Source organism: Centroberyx gerrardi, chromosome 20 (genome assembly GCF_048128805.1).
Source record: "Centroberyx gerrardi isolate f3 chromosome 20, fCenGer3.hap1.cur.20231027, whole genome shotgun sequence".
Classification (NCBI taxonomy): domain Eukaryota; kingdom Metazoa; phylum Chordata; class Actinopteri; order Beryciformes; family Berycidae; genus Centroberyx; species Centroberyx gerrardi.
In genome coordinates this window covers 16928650-16947537 of record NC_136016.1, presented here as the reverse complement: position 1 = coordinate 16947537, position 18888 = coordinate 16928650, and the positions used below count along the sequence as shown (strand labels likewise).

The 18888-nt window shown below is 43.8% G+C and overlaps 1 protein-coding gene across 1 annotated transcript; it reads left to right on the top strand.

The window, feature by feature from the left end:
- The first annotated feature begins 580 nt into the window (after window positions 1-580).
- On the top strand, window positions 581-17947 carry LOC139918028 (liprin-alpha-3-like). Its single transcript, XM_071907282.2, has 31 exons — window positions 581-680; window positions 750-913; window positions 3478-3579; window positions 4090-4254; window positions 4715-4789; window positions 4894-4974; window positions 5183-5311; window positions 6016-6108; window positions 6544-6596; window positions 6905-6998; window positions 7240-7374; window positions 8032-8115; window positions 8233-8364; window positions 8939-9001; window positions 9292-9371; window positions 9830-9974; window positions 10576-10769; window positions 11173-11416; window positions 11629-11768; window positions 11876-12024; window positions 12209-12305; window positions 12989-13070; window positions 13169-13369; window positions 13537-13599; window positions 14123-14149; window positions 15347-15522; window positions 15693-15790; window positions 15992-16167; window positions 16399-16467; window positions 16952-17114; window positions 17895-17947. Exons 1-31 carry the CDS (start codon window positions 581-583, stop codon window positions 17945-17947), a joined length of 3627 nt encoding a protein of 1208 aa, XP_071763383.1.
- The last annotated feature ends 941 nt before the right edge of the window (window positions 17948-18888 follow it).

Below are 18888 nucleotides of genomic sequence, written 5' to 3'. Positions count from 1 at the left end.
GGTCTCTTTTTCAGCTCTCGCTCCCGGTGCTGTAAGGAACTCGGCCTCGTGGACCCAGTTTAGGAGCGCCGGCCCTCCTCTATCCCTTCCTTCCCCGCAACCCCTCCCCTTCCTCACCCTCAGCCAATCCCAGCCACCCACAGACAGGCTTCCCCATAGATACTTCTTCTTCTTCTTCTTCTTGGGTAACACGGCAGCACATAAACATTCTGATCATTCACCGGGTCGGGACACTGTGAAGGAAGACGAGTGAGAAAAGAAGTAAAGCATTAGCGAGAAAGGACGAAGGCAATAAATGGAGGAAGAGGTGTAGACATGACCAAAGGAATGCTATTTTTGGAAGACTGAAGAAATAAAGATTTATATTTTGTACATGGAACTTTTAGTAAAACATGAAGCTTGCATGTGACAACAACTGAGGGAGTTGAAAGAGGGTTCATCGAAGACTTAGTCTTAGAAACGTACAAACACCCAGGAACAAAGAGAGCCCCTAGGCACAGAGACAGGCATTTTGCACGTACAATCCCTCTATTCAGATAGTTTTTCTCACTCAACCTGACACACACGCCACGGTCTCATGATGATGTGCGAGGTGATGCCCACCATTTCGGAGGATGGGCGCGGCGGGGCTGGCGGGGGCCCCTCCTCTCCCGCCGGGACCGGAGTCGGGGGCGCCGGGGGTGCGATGGGAGGAGGAGGCTACGGCGGCAGGGAGCCCAGAGGTGGAGGAGATGAAGGGGGCAGCACAGGCAACCTGGAGTCACTGATGGTCAACATGCTGACAGAGAGGGAGAGGCTGCTGGAGAGCCTGAGGGAGACCCAGGAGAGCCTGGGAACGGCCCAACTCCGCCTCCGCGAGCTCGGCCATGAAAAGGACTCACTTCAGAGGCAGCTCTCCATCGCTCTGCCACAGGTACAGCTGCTGAGTGTGTGTGTCTGGGTGTTTATGGCTATATGGTGTGTGGGTTTGTGTTTATACACTGCAAAAAACGTCCATCTTATCGAGTCATTTAGTCTCATATTCAGCCTTCAAACCTTATTTTTCTTAAACCAAGTGACAAATTCTGCCAGTGAGGTGAGATAACTCCACTAGTTTCCAATGCAGTCAGTCAGAATAAGGCAGATCACTGCACTACTATCAAGAGAATGACACTTGATTCTACAAAATTCTTGAAACAAGTTGATTTGCATTGGAAACAAGTGAAATTATCTAACCCCACTGGCAGATTTCGTCACTTATTTTAAGAAAATTACGATTTTAGGACTCAATAATAGACTAAAATGGCTTGTTAAGATGGAGATTTTTTTGCAGTGTATTTGGAGGAATTGATGTATTTTGCTTGTGAAAGTATATGTGTTGGTGGGCAGCACGAGGATGTTTAGGTGAACACTTTCTGTCTATCCCTATAAGGTAATATTGTTTATCTTCTGTGGTATGAGAGTGTAGTTGTGTGTGAGTGTGTTAGTATGAGCGTGTGTTGCCTGAGTTGTGAAGCTTGCTCATGAGACAGTAAGCCTTTGCAGTGACAGTTCATGCAGAGAGAGGCAGCTAGAAAGTAACGTTAAATACTTCCCCCTCTGCATCTTTAGAGTCTTCTACACCAATGTTCTCCTTACTGATACAGGGGATTTATACTTGCATCCACTTCTGTCTTTTTGGTCTCCGACTTGCATCAGCAATTTTCCCCGCATTTTGTAGTCAGCCTTTGGTGTTTTAGTTGGTCATGTTGTTCCCGTGGATGACCATTGATCCTGGAAGATATTCTTTGTTAATGGCTTCGGCTTAACCTTAATGGATACTTGATTCTCTGGGAGATCTCTGTGGTTTACTGGGAGAAATTGCATATTAATGTTGCCAATTGGAATTGGAAGATTTTATCTTAGATAGTTATAACATGAGCAATTTTTCAGCTCTGAATGTATATTTGTATTGTGCTTATGTTTAGTTTGCTGCCACACAGTAGTCTTGTCTGTGTGCGGTCCTGTTACGTTTTCTCCTCCACCTTCTGTGTCAATCCTATATTGTGTAACTGTCTTGCAATGTGTCAGCACCAATCAACCAGGTCAAAGTCTTTATGCACGTATTGTGCTTGGTGATTAATAGAAATTCTGAGTCTGATTGACCCTATAGTGGACATCAAGAGATGCTGGTGTCATTGCCATTATTTTGTTTAGTTTTTTTGAAGGAGAGTGGGCAGTGCATCTTTGTCAAGTATTGTATTTGTTTTGATCTTTGTTAGATGATGTGAAAAGGGACAGGACAGTGGGTAGAGCGATCTAAACATGCCTAACATGCCTACCATGCTAGCAGGCAGAGTCACAGAATCACTGCCATCGCTGCCATTGTTCCTGAATCACAGATATTCAATTTCCACATGTTATTTGGTAGTTATATGTACTGTCATTCCAGTATAAAAGGCAATATACAACATGGGAGAAAGCATTTTCACATTTGTGTTTCACATTACTGTATATCATAGAGAGATATTGCAAATTCGTTTAACTGAATGGAGGCCGTAGCCCATAGAGATAGAGTGAGATGAAATAGAAAAGAAACGACAAGGGGACAAGAGAAGCCAACTGAGAAGCTGACCCCTATCCAAACAAGGAACAATCCCATAAGGCCAAGAGCCAATGGACCCACTGTGTCACCATCTGTATAGATCTCTTTCTCTCTCTCTCTCTCTCTCTCTCTCTCTCTCTCTCTCTCTCTCTCTCTCTCTCTCTCCTTGCTCACACAAACCCATTACATGTCTCTGTGTTGTTCTTTAGACTGTTTTAAATCATAAAACAGGTAGTTCTGACTGTAGGCTTAGGCATATCGCTGCCGCTCTCAGACAGTCAAAGACGGCAATTGCCTCAAAGCTCAAGCCTCAGATGTGTTTCACGGAGGCATAAAGAAATCACTGACCACAGAGTGTTGTTTGCTGTATTTTGTTTAACAAATTACGTGCGACAAGCTTTGCTGTTTGCACTCCATTACGGCACTATATGCACCAGTTGCGAATGTATTCCCACTAGTGTTGTAAATGACATATCGACGCTGTGTTTTTGGGGTCTCTCTTGTGCATTCCAGTGCAGTGCCATTGTGTAACAGTGTGATGTAATCCATCCATGAATGCGAGTTCACAGAGGAGGCTGAGCGAGAGCGTGGTGGAGGAAACTGTGTCAGTGATTTACATGATTATTATGCAGGTTTACATCACGTACATCTTCCCACATTCCCGGTCTCAGGTGTTTCACAAAGTATGTTTCTGGGGGGGATTTCGTGATATGTATTTTTAGTGTTGTGTGTGCGTGTGAGGTGTGACTGTATGTGTGTGTTTTGTGTGAGTTACTAGGTCTGTCCAGGTCTGTCTGGTCAGAGAACATTTCCTTTAAAACTACCATTGCTGCTCAAATAGCTGTGCAAACCTAAACCATAGATTTATACAGCTTGTTTTATTTGCCCCTGAACGCAGTTTGTGTGTTCCACAGGAGTTTGCTGTGTTGACTAAAGAGCTGAACGTTTGCCGGGAGCAGCTTCTGGAGAGGGAGGAGGAGATTGCTGAGCTCAAGGCGGAGAGAAACAACACACGTGTAAGATGTTTAGCGGCCATTTTGCCTATTAGCACTGTAACAGCCTCCGTGTTATCTTCCTCACCCATTGTGGTTGTGTGGGTGTGACACTGTTCCCTTTGCCTCTCTTTTTTTTTCCCTTCCTTTTCTCCTCCATATTCTCTTTTCTCTTTGTGTCTCCTTTTTTGCCGTATCTACTTTCCTTATCTCTCCCACTCACTCTTTGTCCCTTTCTCCTACCCTGCGCTCTTCTCACCATCCAATTCCTCTCAACTCCATCTCATTGTCATTCTTCAAAACTCGCCACTCCTCTGCATCTTCTTTGTGCTTGCTCTCCCTTTCTCTCTCTCTCTCTCTCTGTCCCTGTCTCTGTCTCTCTCCCTTCCCCCCCCTTTTAATACTCTGCCGCTGTCTCTTTTGCTTACTGTCTCTTTCTCTCTTTCCTCATCCTCTGTGTGCCCCTCCCTCTTTCCCCGTCCTTTCTTACGTCCATCTCCACCTCGTTCCCCTACAACCCGCTCGCTCCCCTAGCTGTTGCTGGAGCACCTGGAGTGTCTGGTGTCTCGCCATGAGCGCAGTCTGAGGATGACGGTGGTGAAAAGGCAGGCCCAGTCTCCGGCGGGGGTCTCCAGTGAGGTGGAGGTCCTCAAGGCCCTCAAGTCCCTGTTTGAGCACCACAAGGCCCTGGATGAGAAGGTGGGTGAACTGGTTCTCGTTTGCAAGCTAGACCATATGCATAAATCATGTCAGCTTCGTTGATTGCTCGCATCAGTCCTTTTGGCCTATCCCATTGTGCACCCAATATTTCCGGTATGATAAGGTGATCAGACCTGAAATGCTGCGTGCTTGTGGCGAAGTGGGATTGATTGAATGACAAAGCAGGACACAAACATACTTTATGCACCTTTTGAGGAGGACGTTTGTTGGAGTGTGGATGTTTTGGCCTCTTTTGAACTGTCTAATAGCCTCTATCCCCCTTGTAACTTTTTCTTGATCTTTCTAGCAAGCTTATCAGGAAGGTCAAGAAGAAGCAGTTACTCTAGGAGAGAATCCATTTAGGCAATTCAAATGCAGCCAGAATCTTAATTTACGAGTGTCATGATAGTGTACAAAAAAATCATATTTTTTTCCCCTCACATCGCTCTGGGCCCTGCAGGTTCGAGAGAGGCTCCGTGTGGCCCTTGAGAGGGTGTCCATGTTAGAGGATCAACTCGCAGCATCTTCTCAAGAGGTAAAGACCGTTTCTACATCTCAAGCATTCCTCAGTTGGCTTGAAGTGAAGAAAGAGCATTCATTGTATTCTTTGTTTGTCCATTTTGTCTCCCTGTCTTCCAGGTAATCTCTTTAAGAGACCAAATTAAAAGACGTCAACAAGGGTTGGACAGCGGGAAAGATGTAAGGGAGGGTTTTATGCATGTTGGTTCCAGTGTTTTTGTGTTTGTGTTAGCGTCCAGAAAAGTCAATAGAACAGTACATGTATGGGTATCATGGTGTGTCATGTGTTTTGTTTTACATTAGAGCTTACCTCATCAACATCTCATTTCTATTCATCTGCAACCTTAGCTGGTTCTAATTGATTATTTTTCATCACTCTCATTTTTTTTCTATATTGCCACCGCACCAGCGTCTACCAAACGGTCCGTCGTCTAGCCTGGAAGAGGGTGAGCTGGACAGACAGAGGGAAGGAGAGATAGAGCGACAGAGAGCTGAACTCTCCCAGCTGAAGGAGAGGCTGGCCCTCATGTGCCGGCAGGTGAGTGCATAGATGTGTGTGTGTGTGTACACACTGCATATGTACATTTGTGCTTTGTTCCATCTAATTTACCATATTTAATATAATAAACATTGGCTTTGACCGTGAATTCCTTCAGTGTAACTCGACTTAGTAGTGCTGAGCTAGACCAAAAAGCATATCGGGTCTCCAGCAGTAGAGCAGAGGGAGTTAAAGGAGGAGGGGTCAAGACCAGACTACAGGCAACAGTCTCCCTCTTCCCTCTTGTGGCTAATTGGAATATTGCAGCTGCTTTAGCAAACTACAATCATTACATAGTACATTCTGTTCATTGTGTGCAAGAGGACCCCATGTAATTTTAATCATCAGCATAGTATTGTGTAACAGGGTAAAAGTCAATAGGAGATGACCGATTACTAACTCCTTGTTTGCTTATAACACCTTGACTGTCTGGTTGGAGGACATTGGAATTGAAGGAATAAAGTCACACTCCTGATTGCCATCCTGTCTTTTATTTCATGTGTTTTAGATGTCTCAGACTCTCCAGTCAGCAGGTTACATTTCTGGCAGCGTTGCTTTTTAATAGCCTTACACTGACCAGACAGGCATTTGTAATCAATCATTGTCATGTCCAGTTATACTTGGTGCTATGGCATTTAGCACTGACTCATAAAGGCTCTGTCTGTGTCTGTGTCATCTTGTGTCCCTTCCCGGTGTCACGTTAGGTTGGGGAAATAGAGGAACAGCTTGCGGCCGCCAGGAGGGAGGTGACGAAGTCGGAGGAGGCCAATCAGAAGCTTCAGAGGGACGTGAAAGAGGTCTGTCGGGCCAATCTGTTCCTTCCTGGCCAAGACCCTGAGCTCCTTCAACTCCTGGGGCTCCAGCGTATATTAGAGCATAATGTGTACCTACTGTAGGAGTACTACTGCATTATTTTTTGGGGGAATGAAATTAAATAAGAAAGGAGTGAAATTTGTTTTGAGGTCTATTTTAGCAGGTTCTTGATGTTGATGTGGAAGTCTGAAATCAATATGCTGCAAAATAATCTGCACACATGAAAATAGTGTTAAAATACCACAATTTACCCATTAAACAGACCGTGCTTTCATGATGTTCTTGAGGTCCTATTACATACCTGACATCTAACCATCAGTTATCACGTGATATGTTATAATTGTGTTATCACATATAATATTATGAATGTTTGGATTGCTTATCATCTTGTTTCACAACAACATCTCTGTCTCCTTCAGGCTCTTTGCCAAAGAGAGGACATGGAGGAGAGGATTACCACACTAGAACGCAGGTAACATTTGCTGTTAAGGTTTCTTTATCTTTAAGGTTTCCTGATTTGTATATTTGCAAATATACAAGCCATATTTTTTCTTGGTAAAACTACATAGTCCAGCACTCTAAAGCAAACCAAAATAGGCCAAAATGTATGAGTCCTTAAAAAATGCTTTGCTCATTTGTCTAAGCCTGTTGACTTTTTTTTTTGTTTCTAATTTATCAGACAAGCTCCATCGATGACAGAAAATCCTATATATTATGTTAACATGACCCAGTATTGCAGAGCTAATCTCACACTTGATGGTGGCTTGGTGTCGCATGCAGGTACCTGAGCGCCCAGAGGGAGGCGACTTCTCTCCATGACATCAAAGATAAGCTGGAAAACGAGCTGGCCAGCAAGGAGTCACTGCACAGACAGGTGAGGAATGGCTAAAGTAATCTGCGGTAAACAACTATTGTTATAATATTGTTGTCTGTGGGGGCAGAGGGCTCTCGCTGTGTTTGAGGGACTGACTTATAATGCTGCTTGTACGAAACTGAAAATGGATACGGTGTACAGAGTGGTGTTATCTTGCAGGGCTTTTTAATAACTGTGTCTCCTCATGGGTGTAGCTTTGAAACATCCCAGTCCTTGTATGTGTTTTTGTCTGTGTGTCCAGAGCGAAGAGAAGAACCGACAGCTCCAGGAGCGTCTGGATGACGCCAAACAGAAGCTCCAGCAGACCCTGCAGAGGGCCGAGACGCTGCCTGAGATTGAGGCCCAACTTGCCCAGCGAGTGGCCGCCCTCAACAAGGTACCCTGAGTGTGTGTGTGTGTTTGTATGTGTGTGTGTGTGTGTGTGTGTGTGTGTGTGTGTGTGTGTGTGTGTGTGTGCATTTTGGGAGGAAGGAGTGTTTGTTTGGTTGTTCGATAGCATCTCTTATAGCCCATAGTTAGGCTACTCGTCCTAAAGATGATGACAAATGTTTGTTGTAAGAATATTTTTACAAAAACATACAACAATTGCACTGCAAGCAACTGCCTTTTATATCATATTACACAGTAGCTAATGTTAGTTCAGTCAGGAACAGTGCTCCCTTTGTGTCTCCAAATGGTTAAGTCCTTGAGGCAGGATGGTATGTGGTGCCTTGTCTGTGGGACAGTATCGGTTGCTATCAACAACTATTTTACTTCTAGCCAACATACCTAACTGATCTGACAACCTGCCACTCAGACTCAGTGGTGGATTTAACCCAACTGTCTGTTCAAGTTTATTCTACAGTAGCCTTCACACTGTTTAGCGCTATGCTCTCCACCTGGATGCTCTCCATCTTGAAATGCATTGATAACCCGCTCCTCTCTTGAACAAAATGCTCTAGCTTTTATTTATGAATGTTTGCTCCGTCCATTCACATATCATAAGCAGGCTTTTTAGTAGCATCTGCATGTATTTTGATGTTCTCTTATTCAGGCAGAGGAGCGCCACGGAAACTTTGAGGAGCGACTACGGCAGATGGAGGCCCAACTCGAGGAAAAGAACCAAGAGCTACAGAGGGTAACGTCATTCATCTTTCGCCACTTGGCTATATCCCCCCTTTTTGGACAAAATTAAAGCTAGTTGTCTACCTTTTTTTTCTACCTTGAGCACCTCTGTTTTGTTGCTTCGTTTCAGGCGAGGCAGAGGGAGAAGATGAATGACGAACACAACAAACGCCTCTCAGATACAGTGGACAAGCTTCTGTCTGAGTCCAACGAGAGACTGCAGCTCCACCTCAAAGAGAGGATGGCTGCTCTGGAGGAGAAGGTAACAGGGCAGCTGGCCACTAGAGTGTGCAGTGATGTAGTGGTAAATAAGTGTGGGTAAACCAAAACTAAAATCAACACTATCTTCATTTAACTTGACATTAGTTTGATGCTACTTACTATGGTGTATACTATGAATATACGCCATAAAGATTTGTGTCAGGCCGGCACAGTGGCTCAGTGTTTAGCTCTGTCACCTCACAACAAGAAGGACGGAGGTTCGATTCCCGGCCCTTTTGTCTGTTATTTTCCTACATTTCCTCCCACATGCCAAAGACATGCAAGTCAGGTGGATTGGAGGCTCTAAATTGCACCTAAGGTGTGAATGTGACTTCAGTCCCCCGTGACCTGAAAAGAATTAAACGAGTAGAGAAATGAATGAGTCAATGTTTATATCAGCCTAAAAAAACGAGTAACTGCGAATAAAAAGGGTGGTGAACTGAGTTTTGGTGGGTTTGCCCTCCACCACATCCCTGGGTATATGTGACTGCCAATAATAATGCTTATTCATATTTGTGAAAGACAACTGTATCAGCAGTAGAACAAGTATAAAACTCATTCTTTTGCTCTGGTAGAATGCTCTTTCGGAGGAACTGTCCAACATGAAGAAAATCCAAGATGATCTTCTAGCTAATAAGGTATTTACCTTTTCAGTTGCTTTATCTAGTATTCATTTTCATGTTCATGGAGTCATGGAATATGGTTGTAATGTTACAAGGGTGGAAAATCTAACTTCCAGTGTTTAAACACATTTATATAGATTTTGTGATAATGATGTCAATCTCTTACTCCTTGATAGAAAGATTCTTTCAGTTCTCAAGATCTGCATTGTTCCTCCAAACAAGAGAGGTGATGTTTGAGAATAAAAGGTCATTTTCCTTTGTACAAAAAGCAGATCATAGTCTTTTCTCCTCCTCTCATTCTGTAGGACCAGCTCCTAGCCGAGCTGGAGCGAATCCAACTGGAGCTGGATCAGCTGAGAGGCAGGCCTGGCTCTTCCTATTCCAGGTTAGCCACAATGGACCTTCAAGGGTATTTATTTATACATCCTACGTTCTGTGAATGCCCAAATAAACATTGTAAATTCTCCCAAGGGATATTAAATGTACGCTGCTCCTTCTGAGCTCTACCTCGCTAGCTAACCTTTGTTTACTCCCCTGTTCAGTTGTAATGTACTTCTACAAAAAAAAAAATTGGAATAAGGAATTATTTATACTGTACCTAGAGCGTTTTGTGTTGGCTGAAAAATATGCAAATATACATCCTTAATTCATATGCATACATTACACAGTTTGTATTACCAGGGAAACTTGTCTGTGTGAGTTAATGTCGTATAGTCATTTTACACACTCACTCAGGAAATGGGGGACATTGTCATTTTGAAGAACTGTGACATAACACATTAATTCTGGATCTCACCATAGGGCGGGCAGCGTGAGCTCACTTCCCTCCACCCTTTTTCGAAGATCTCTTCCAGGGAGCGCCTCGGAGCTGCGGTACCCCCAGGGTGGTGGCTCGCTCCCGGCCGGCTACGGCAACTCCTCTGCTGCGGTGGTGGTCAGGCGGGCGCACCGCGGCCGGTGGGGGGCCCCTAGAGACGATGGCGGCAAGGTGTCGATCTCACGCTGTTATGATAAAGATGATGATGATGATGATATGTTGTCCCGTGAAAACCATGTATCTCCAATTTTGGTGATTTTCATGTTTTCACTTCAGTTGAGAAGGATTGAGTAAATTCTCCAACCTCTCAGGCTTATGAAACTTAAGAACAATAATGACAGAAACGTCATACTTATACCACAGGTTCCCCCTGTAGATTAGATGATCTGAGCTGAACCTTGCTGCATAAATCTGCATATTAATGGAGAACAGTGATTTTCTTGAAACTATAGCCCCTTAATGCTTTAAAATACAGAGTCCACATTAATACCACCCATGTGTTATGTGAAGACAAGTGTGTTGACATAGAAATATTTGCTAATGAATGTGTTAATTAGCTTAAATAATGGCCCCATTAGGATAAGTGGTTATGTTTAATATATCATGATGATAATGGTGGGACATTAGGCAGCTCAACTGCCTCTACTTTCCTTTATTGCTTGCTTGCCTTACTGACCTCTCTTTCCTTCTTTCCTTCATTCCCTCCTTCCCTCCTTCCTTTATTCTTTCCATTCTTCCTTCCTCCCTTCCCGCCATTTTTCCCTCTTTCCAGTACGGAGAGTGGGACAGCGGCACTATGCTGGGTCCTGGGTTTGAGGGGGGTGTGGAGGGAGGCTGCTCCGACGATGAGGACGACAGGGAGACTCTGTTTGGATCTGAGCTGCTCTCTCCCAGTGGACAGACAGATGTGCAGACCTTGGCCATCATGCTGCAGGAGCAACTGGAGGCCATCAACAAGGAGATCAAGTAAGCATTGCGTCTATTAGGGCTTTGGCTTGTTTCATCTTTTATGTGAACAGAACGTTTATGAGACTAGTTGGGCAACCAAGATTTTAACCTACATACAAAATGAACTGGGCAGACTGTTGGTTCTCCCCTAGAAAAAATAGGGACCCCTGATCAGATAATAGTACTGTATGCAGATTCCCTGACAGGTTTTGTCACAACAGAGATTCATAAAACATAAATGGAAACAAATGGCTTGAGTGAATTTGGCTCCACTGGAATACATTACAATGTGAAGATTGGCCCAATGATGAATACAATCATCCAAGTATTCATGAGTAATACCCTTCTCTTCTCTTCTCTTCTCTTCTCTTCTCTTCTCTTCTCTTCTCTTCTCTTCTCCTCTCCTCCCCTCTCCTCTCAGGCTGATCCAGGAGGAAAAGGAGAGCACAGAGCTAAGGGCGGAGGAGATCGAGAGCCGGGTCAGCAGTGTGGCCCTTGACGCCCCGCCTATGCCCCCCTCCTCGTTGGGAGGACGGGACAGCGTGGGGAGAGGCTACATGACTCCCTCCATCACCTCCTCCACCTTGGCGTCCCCCTCTCCTCCCAGTTCTGGACATTCAACCCCCCGCCTGCCACATTCCCCTGCTAGGGAGACTGACAGACAGGTACTATGTCAACCCCTCTTAAGCCTTTTTGTTGCCCTTGTGCATGTTTCTTAGTTGTGATCTGACTGTGTCGCAGCATTGGTTTGATTCATTGCAGTTGATGCTGCAGTTGAGCTTCAAATGAGAATAATTTAGAAAAGCCCCTTCAAAGGCAAAGCGCTGTCAGACCTGAGTGAGCTGCGTAAATCAACGAAACTTTTTTCTCAATGTAGAATAGCAAAGAGGGTGAAGAATGCAGAGCGCTAGCCCTGATTGACTCCACCCCTCCCCCTGTTCCTCGTGCCCTACGATTGGACAGAATGACCCACACCCACCCAGGGGCGGGGCTTGATGACCACCGTGAATTTCGCAGGTACGCACAAGTGTGATAGGCAATAAATACTTTGTTTGGCTCCAATGAGACATCTGCTCAGTGTCTGTTTTGTTTACACTGTTGCTTTTCTCTTTGTGTCTGTGTAGTCTCTCTGCTGATGGCGCCATCACAGCGAGCCAGGATTCCCTCCACAAAGCCAGCAAGAAGAAAAGCATTAAGTCGTCCATCGGTCGTCTCTTTGGCAAAAAGGAAAAGGGAAGGATTGGTGCGCCTGGACGCGAATCTGCCTCTCTGGGTGTGTCAATAGACTGAAAACTATTCATTCATTCACAGCACCATTCATGTTGTTCTGCTGTTATCCATTTGAACAATTTCTCTGTTTAAGAGGTTAAATATGTGTCTTGTAACTCAGCAGTTATCGACAACAGAGCTGATTCATAGAAGTATTTCTTATTGCTGTTAACCTCTGACCTTTCCAGCCTCCACACCCTCTGATGACCTGGGCTCAGCCGATCCCTTGGGCCTGGCCAAACTTGGGACTGGAACAGTGGAAAAAGACCGTCGCAGCAAGAAGAAGTGAGACCAGTCACCTTTTCACACATTCCTCATGCATTTTAGAGATTTATGAATCCTGCTGTAGCCTAGAGCAGTGGTTCTCTACTTTTTTTGGCTTGTGACCCCTTAAAATGAGGCCATGCCTACTCACGACCCTGTTCAATGCATGCAAAGGCAGAGTGGTGAACAGTTCAACCAAATGATTTACCTTTTTTAGGTTGTTTCATTTGATTATCAGGGAGGCCTTGAGGAAACGAATGACTATTTAACAAGAAAAAAAGCTAAATTTAGAGAAAAATCTGAAAAAAATAGACATGATAATATTAGAAAAAGAAATACAGTAGAAATATGTTTTTTCCTATCCCATAAATCATCTCTCAACTCGCCCAAAATTATCTCACAACCCCCTGGGGTGTCCCGACCCCCAGGCTGAGAACCACTGGCCTAGAGTGTGCTGGTAAATGGCACAGTCAGGTCCTTTATAGCTGAATGGGTAGAGGATGGCACTAACATGGCCAGGGTTAGGGGTTGCTGAAAGTGTATGCACTCATGGTTCTGTAAGGCACATGGATAAATGCTGCCATGACGTCCCCAGTTTTATGCAAATTTCTTTCTTCTGTATAAAGTGAGATTGTGATAAAGTGAGATCATGAGAAATTACTCTGTCCCCTTCGCTCTCCATCTCTCCCCGCTCTCCCTCCCAGGCATGACCTGTTAGAGGAAGCCTGCCGTCAGGGACTGCCCTTCGCCTCATGGGACGGTCCTACCGTTGTCACATGGCTCGAGGTACAGAATGGCACACAATCATTTTCACTGGTTAGAGTCAGCTCAGGTCAGCTTCATTTAATGAAAGGTGCTCTATATCTTTTTCCTCTTTCTCCCAGCTGTGGGTAGGGATGCCAGCATGGTATGTGGCGGCGTGCCGGGCCAACGTGAAGAGCGGCGCCATTATGGCCAACTTGTCGGACACAGAGATCCAGAGGGAGATCGGCATCAGCAACCCTCTGCACAGGCTCAAACTCCGCCTGGCCATCCAGGAAATGGTCTCCCTTACTAGTCCCTCTGCACCCGCAAGCACTCGCTCTGTAAGGCTCACTGCAAAACATGCACATACAGTCATAGAAACACAAACATCAGCAAGAAACCATATGTGCATGCAATTGGAACATCAACAAACCCATACACACACATTATGGAAGGACAGTATGAGTATATAACACTCGAATATTGTGTTTGTTTACCTTCTCTACAGTCGACCAGTAATATTTGGATGACACATGCTGAGATGGAATCCCTCACTGCTGCTACCAAACCAGTAAGTTTGATTTTTTTTTCTTTTTCCATATAAAATCTAAAGCAAATTCAGTATTTTAGGATGCAGACTAATTTTATGAACATTCATGGCTGTTGAACAAATTGTATTTAAAACAGTCATGTTAGCAGACTGTTCTGACACAAACCCTATTACTCTGTGCTCTGTTAGCCTACATATTTAATCATTTGGCATTTTAATATTTGAGCAATATTATCAAAGTTCTCACATTGATGAACTGTTTTCTTTTTCTTTGTCTCTGATTAGGCATGTATGGCTACACCTTTCCCCTACTATTCCCTCAAAGTCTGTTTTGACGTAGTGTTTTTCCAACTAATTCTCACTCACTAACAAAACTATTCCTCCTTCTGCCTTTCCTCTCCTCCTCTCCATTCCCTGCTGACACCCATTTGTGATAAAACACAAACACACACACACACACAAACACACTCACCCTGGTGATCTTCCCCTCTTTCCAACTCCCTGTCCCTTTTCTCTTTCTTTTCCTCTTTGCCTGAACCCCAAGGAGCAGAAGGAGTTCAGCTGGGACCAGGTGAGTTGCAGTCATTACACAGATGATGTCAGTATGATTTCACAGAGTAGTGCAATATGATTTGATATTCATTACACAAAGGCTAAACCATTCTGATTTGGGGTTAAGAGGAGGACAGATTTATGACTCAGGCTAACCCTTTGGGATATGAAGGCAAATCAGTTTGGTGACACCTGGTTTATATACTTGTAATGAGTTCTGTATACACTTGTAAAGGTAAGCAAAGCCTATATAAGGTGCACAAAGCTCCTCTATGAAGGCAAATATGCTAATTCAACCTTTACTAAATCAATATCTCTGCGACATGAAACTTTCTAAACCCATCACAACTCAAAATTCCAGTCTGTCGCAACATCAAAATATACGGAACAAAAGCTCAGATGATGACTTTACGAGTGAATAAATATCTTCAATCCAATAAATCACAACTTTAAAGGAGGGGTATCATTTGCGTTTCAGCAATTTTATATAATTACCTGGTGTCTATAAAATACATCTGTTAAGTTTTTTTCAATAAAATCGTTTAGTTATAGCTTTAGCTATTCACTTCCCAGTGTTTGTTTCCCATCTACAAGAAAATAGGTTGTTTTACATAAGCAGCTTCTTATGCTAATGAGCTACTGCTCTGATTGGCTGGCCATTCTGGAAGGCCCGGCCTCCTCTTAGCGCTGATTGGTCGATTTCAGACAGTCCCGTGTCTACATAGAAACTGGAGCAAAATCTGACTGGCTTGTACAAGGGGGCGTGTTTTATAGTTGGTGACTCTGGGGAAACGGCATAGTAACATGATTCAATTTTTTTACTGTGATTACTTCACACCTCCATATACCAAAATCACCATAAATACTAAGAATTGCCACATCCTAGGATACCCCCCCTTTAAGAAAACTCTTAGTGGGATTACCATGCTTCAACAGTGGGTGCCATACTGCAATTACAGATCAATTACCAGAACATGCTAGTTAAATTCAGTATTTTTGATGTACTTCATAAACTGTTTCACATCCATGTCATAATCCTAGATGATATAGATGATATTTAAATATATTATGAAAACTGCCAAAAGGGTTGAATCAATATCATTGACGATTGATAATGTGCTATGAACCAAGATTCAGATACCAATTATTTGAGGATATTGACAGGTTGTAAACTTCTGTGTCCTTTCCCTCTATTCATCCCCCCTCCCCCCTCCAGATCCTGGCCTACGGGGACATGAACCATGAGTGGGTGGGAAACGAATGGCTGCCCAGCCTGGGTCTGCCCCAGTACCGCTCCTACTTCATGGAGTCACTGGTGGACGCCCGCATGCTTGATCACCTCACCAAGAAAGAACTGAGGGGCCAGCTTAAGATGGTGGACAGTTTCCACAGGTCTGAATGAAAGATTCATTGGTTGTTTGTGCCCTACAGTTGATTTTGTTGAACCATGTTACCAGATCGGTTGTCTCTTTGATTCTCCTTCTTCTTCATCGCTCTGTTTTTCTCAGGCTGCTGTCAGTTTGCATGAAAAAATGAGAGCAATGTGTCTTTCTCGCTTACAGGGTGAGTCTCCATTATGGTATCATGTGCTTGAAGCGCTTGAACTATGACCGGAAGGAGCTGGAGAGGAGGAGGGATGAGAGTCAGCATCAGAACCAAGGTGAGGGAACATTCCTGCCACATCCTCTCTAAAGACATGCTATCCACCTTTGAATAGGATATCTTTGAATAGAATCGTAACGTACAGTACATTTCTGGGCTTATATTGCACATAGACGAAATGTTGAATGGACATCTGTTTCCATTCACTTTCCCACAAGAAATTCTGGCAGTAACTCCCTTTCTCTGTCCATCTCCACAGATGTGATGGTATGGTCCAATGAGCGCGTGATGTGTTGGGTGCAGACTATTGGTCTGAAGGAGTTTGCAGACAACCTATTAGAAAGCGGGGTCCATGGGGCCCTCCTGGCACTAGACGACACCTTTGACTACACTGACCTGGCCCTCCTGCTCCAGATACCCAATCAGAACACACAGGTACTCCACAGCTCACATGTATTCAACACTCCACCTTTACTGTCAACTTGGACACACTGAATTTGGCCACTCAACATCTTAACAGAGGACTTATCTCACAACTGTTGTCAGAAATTCACATTACCACACCTGCTGTTTTCCTAATGCCAAGATAATCCTAATCTTCAACTCTTAATTATCTTAATTATGATCTTAAAGCACTCTTCTCCTCTCTTCGTCTATCTATCTCAGGCAAGACAGCTCCTAGAGAAGGAGTACAATGCTCTCATCTCCATGGGAACAGAGAGGAGGCCAGATGAGGTAAGACAAAGCAGACTGTCAGTAGAAAATCAATCAAGATAATCACTCCTGCCACAGGACAGGAGCTTGTGTGGACTATTAGCACCCTGACTAACACTATTTTCTTGACAATAGGGCCTTTGATCCAAACTTTTCAATTTTGCCTTTTGTTAAAAATGGAACATGAAAGGATCATTTCAAAAAAGTAGACAAAATTGTCTCTCTCCTTTATACAGCCTTTACAGTATCATGTGTTTAAAGCTCATGTGCCACTGCTGGCAAATTGTTGACATACCAAAGTGATTCAGCTGTGTTTAAACCACTGCTAATTGCTTAGTTACAGCATGTAGGATGAAAAACTGTGCAACTGTGGCATATTGGCACAACAAACCTTGCTTTGTCAGATAGTACTTTGTTAAATATCAATCATCCACAATGAACAAGATAGATACCCTCTGTTATGACTGCTGTTATGTGTAGTAACATTGTTGCAATGTCTCTGCAGGATGGCACCAAAACTTTCACACGCTCACCATCATGGAGGAAGATGTTCCGGGAGAAGGACCTCCGGGGCGTGACCTCCGACTCCTCAGAAACGTTACCTGCCAACTTCCGTGCCTCCGCCATCTCTACCCCTTCTGTCACCCTGAGGAAAGTCCAGAGTGAAGGTGAGGAGTTGGAGCTCACTAAGCCTGAGTAGAGCATGACACTAGCACTGCCAGGGTTAGGTATTCCTTTCCCACCGGGGTCAACAAAATAAATAAAAAATATATATGCACTCATGGTACTGTAAGGGTAAAAGTGTTCACCAAATATTCCATCTGATTTTGAACCCTTTGCGGCAAAGAACTTCATCCTTTCATGGCTGCCTAAACAGGAATAAAGTGGTTTCTTCCTGTTTAAACATCTTTGGGAAAATCAGATGTGCAATGTGTGTATACTCGCTGCGGTTTCGTATTGTTAATTTATTTACACTCCACGCCAGTGGGTGTGCATGACAACAGTGGTGACAAAAACAACAACGATGGCTGCAGTGAAAGAGCAACACAGACAGCTGAGCTACAGTAAACAAAGGCAGTAAACCGGAAAAGGAAATGGGGATGCTTTTCCTCAAGGCAACACAAAACAATCATGTGATATTTTAGACCAAATGCAGATGCAGGTCACACATTGGGGGCTGGTGTGCGAAGAATTTGAATGAAGCTCATGCTTCATTTCGTTTCTTTTTATCCATATGAACCAGCCAAAATTAATTTCCGCAGCAAGTAACGAGCCAAATGTTTTTATGGCTTTGTGAATCCTAGGTGTGCCTAGTCTGATTTATGTATACATTGCATAAACCCTTCTACACACTTTTGCTTGTTTTAGTTTCAGCTACTGCACTGATTCTGGTCTGTTGGTCTCGTAGTTCCATGCTGACTTTTATGTGTTATTCTCCTCTCTGTCAGTGAACTCTGGTCCGAGGGGCGAGTCGGGGTCCGTGAGAACATATTCCTGCTAAAAGATAAGCACACCAGGTGAGAGAAGCGCCCGCACCAACTAATGTGTCCCGGATTTTTCCTTTGCCATGCGTAGCTAAAAATAGCGGAGCTAAAAAGCTAGTGTGGTTCTATAAGTGTGTTTTATTTCATTTTGTAGAACCCCACCTCCATCCTAACCCAAGGAAAAAAAAACACATTTTTGAAGAAAAAAACAGAGGATCAACATCAAAATGGACACGAGAAGATGACCAACAACATTCGAGCCGGATGTCTCGAAGAATCAAAGACATTGAATGAATGATTTCTGAAAAGATGATAAAATAGAGTGAGTGAATATCTGTTTGTCCATCTGTTTCTCTCTCTCTCTCCCTCTCTCTCTCTCTCTCTCTCTCTCTCTCTCTCTCTCTCTTTCTCCATCGACAATTGTGGCATGATGCTGTTTGATGCTGTAGAAAGTGACTCCATCGCCTATTGTGAGTTCATCTTCAGTTTTGAGTGTGAAATGGCAATATTGACACAATGAATCCTTAGTTTTTAATTGGAAAATGCATTCCTGTTCAGAATGCCCCCTGCCCCCCCAACACACACACACACACACACACACACCCTCAGTTGATCTTAACCATGATTTAGATTGATAAGAGAACATACTCTGCCTAGTAACATCTCAATACAGTACAGATAGGGGGACAGGGCACTACCATGTGAGAATAGTGTAGAGTGTACACATGGGAAATGAAATGTATGTTCTTAAGCCATAACAGACATTATGAGATGCACAAATGTGAATAGGACAGACAACGGGACAATTAGCAAAGTGCATTATGACAAAATCCTGTTCAAACTAAAAAAAAAAAGTTAAGCGTTTGTGTTAATATGCATGCCAAAATAAACCATTTTAGAGTGAAAGTCATGATATCAATCATCTAATGACGTGAAAGCTTGGGTAAGGAATTTGTAA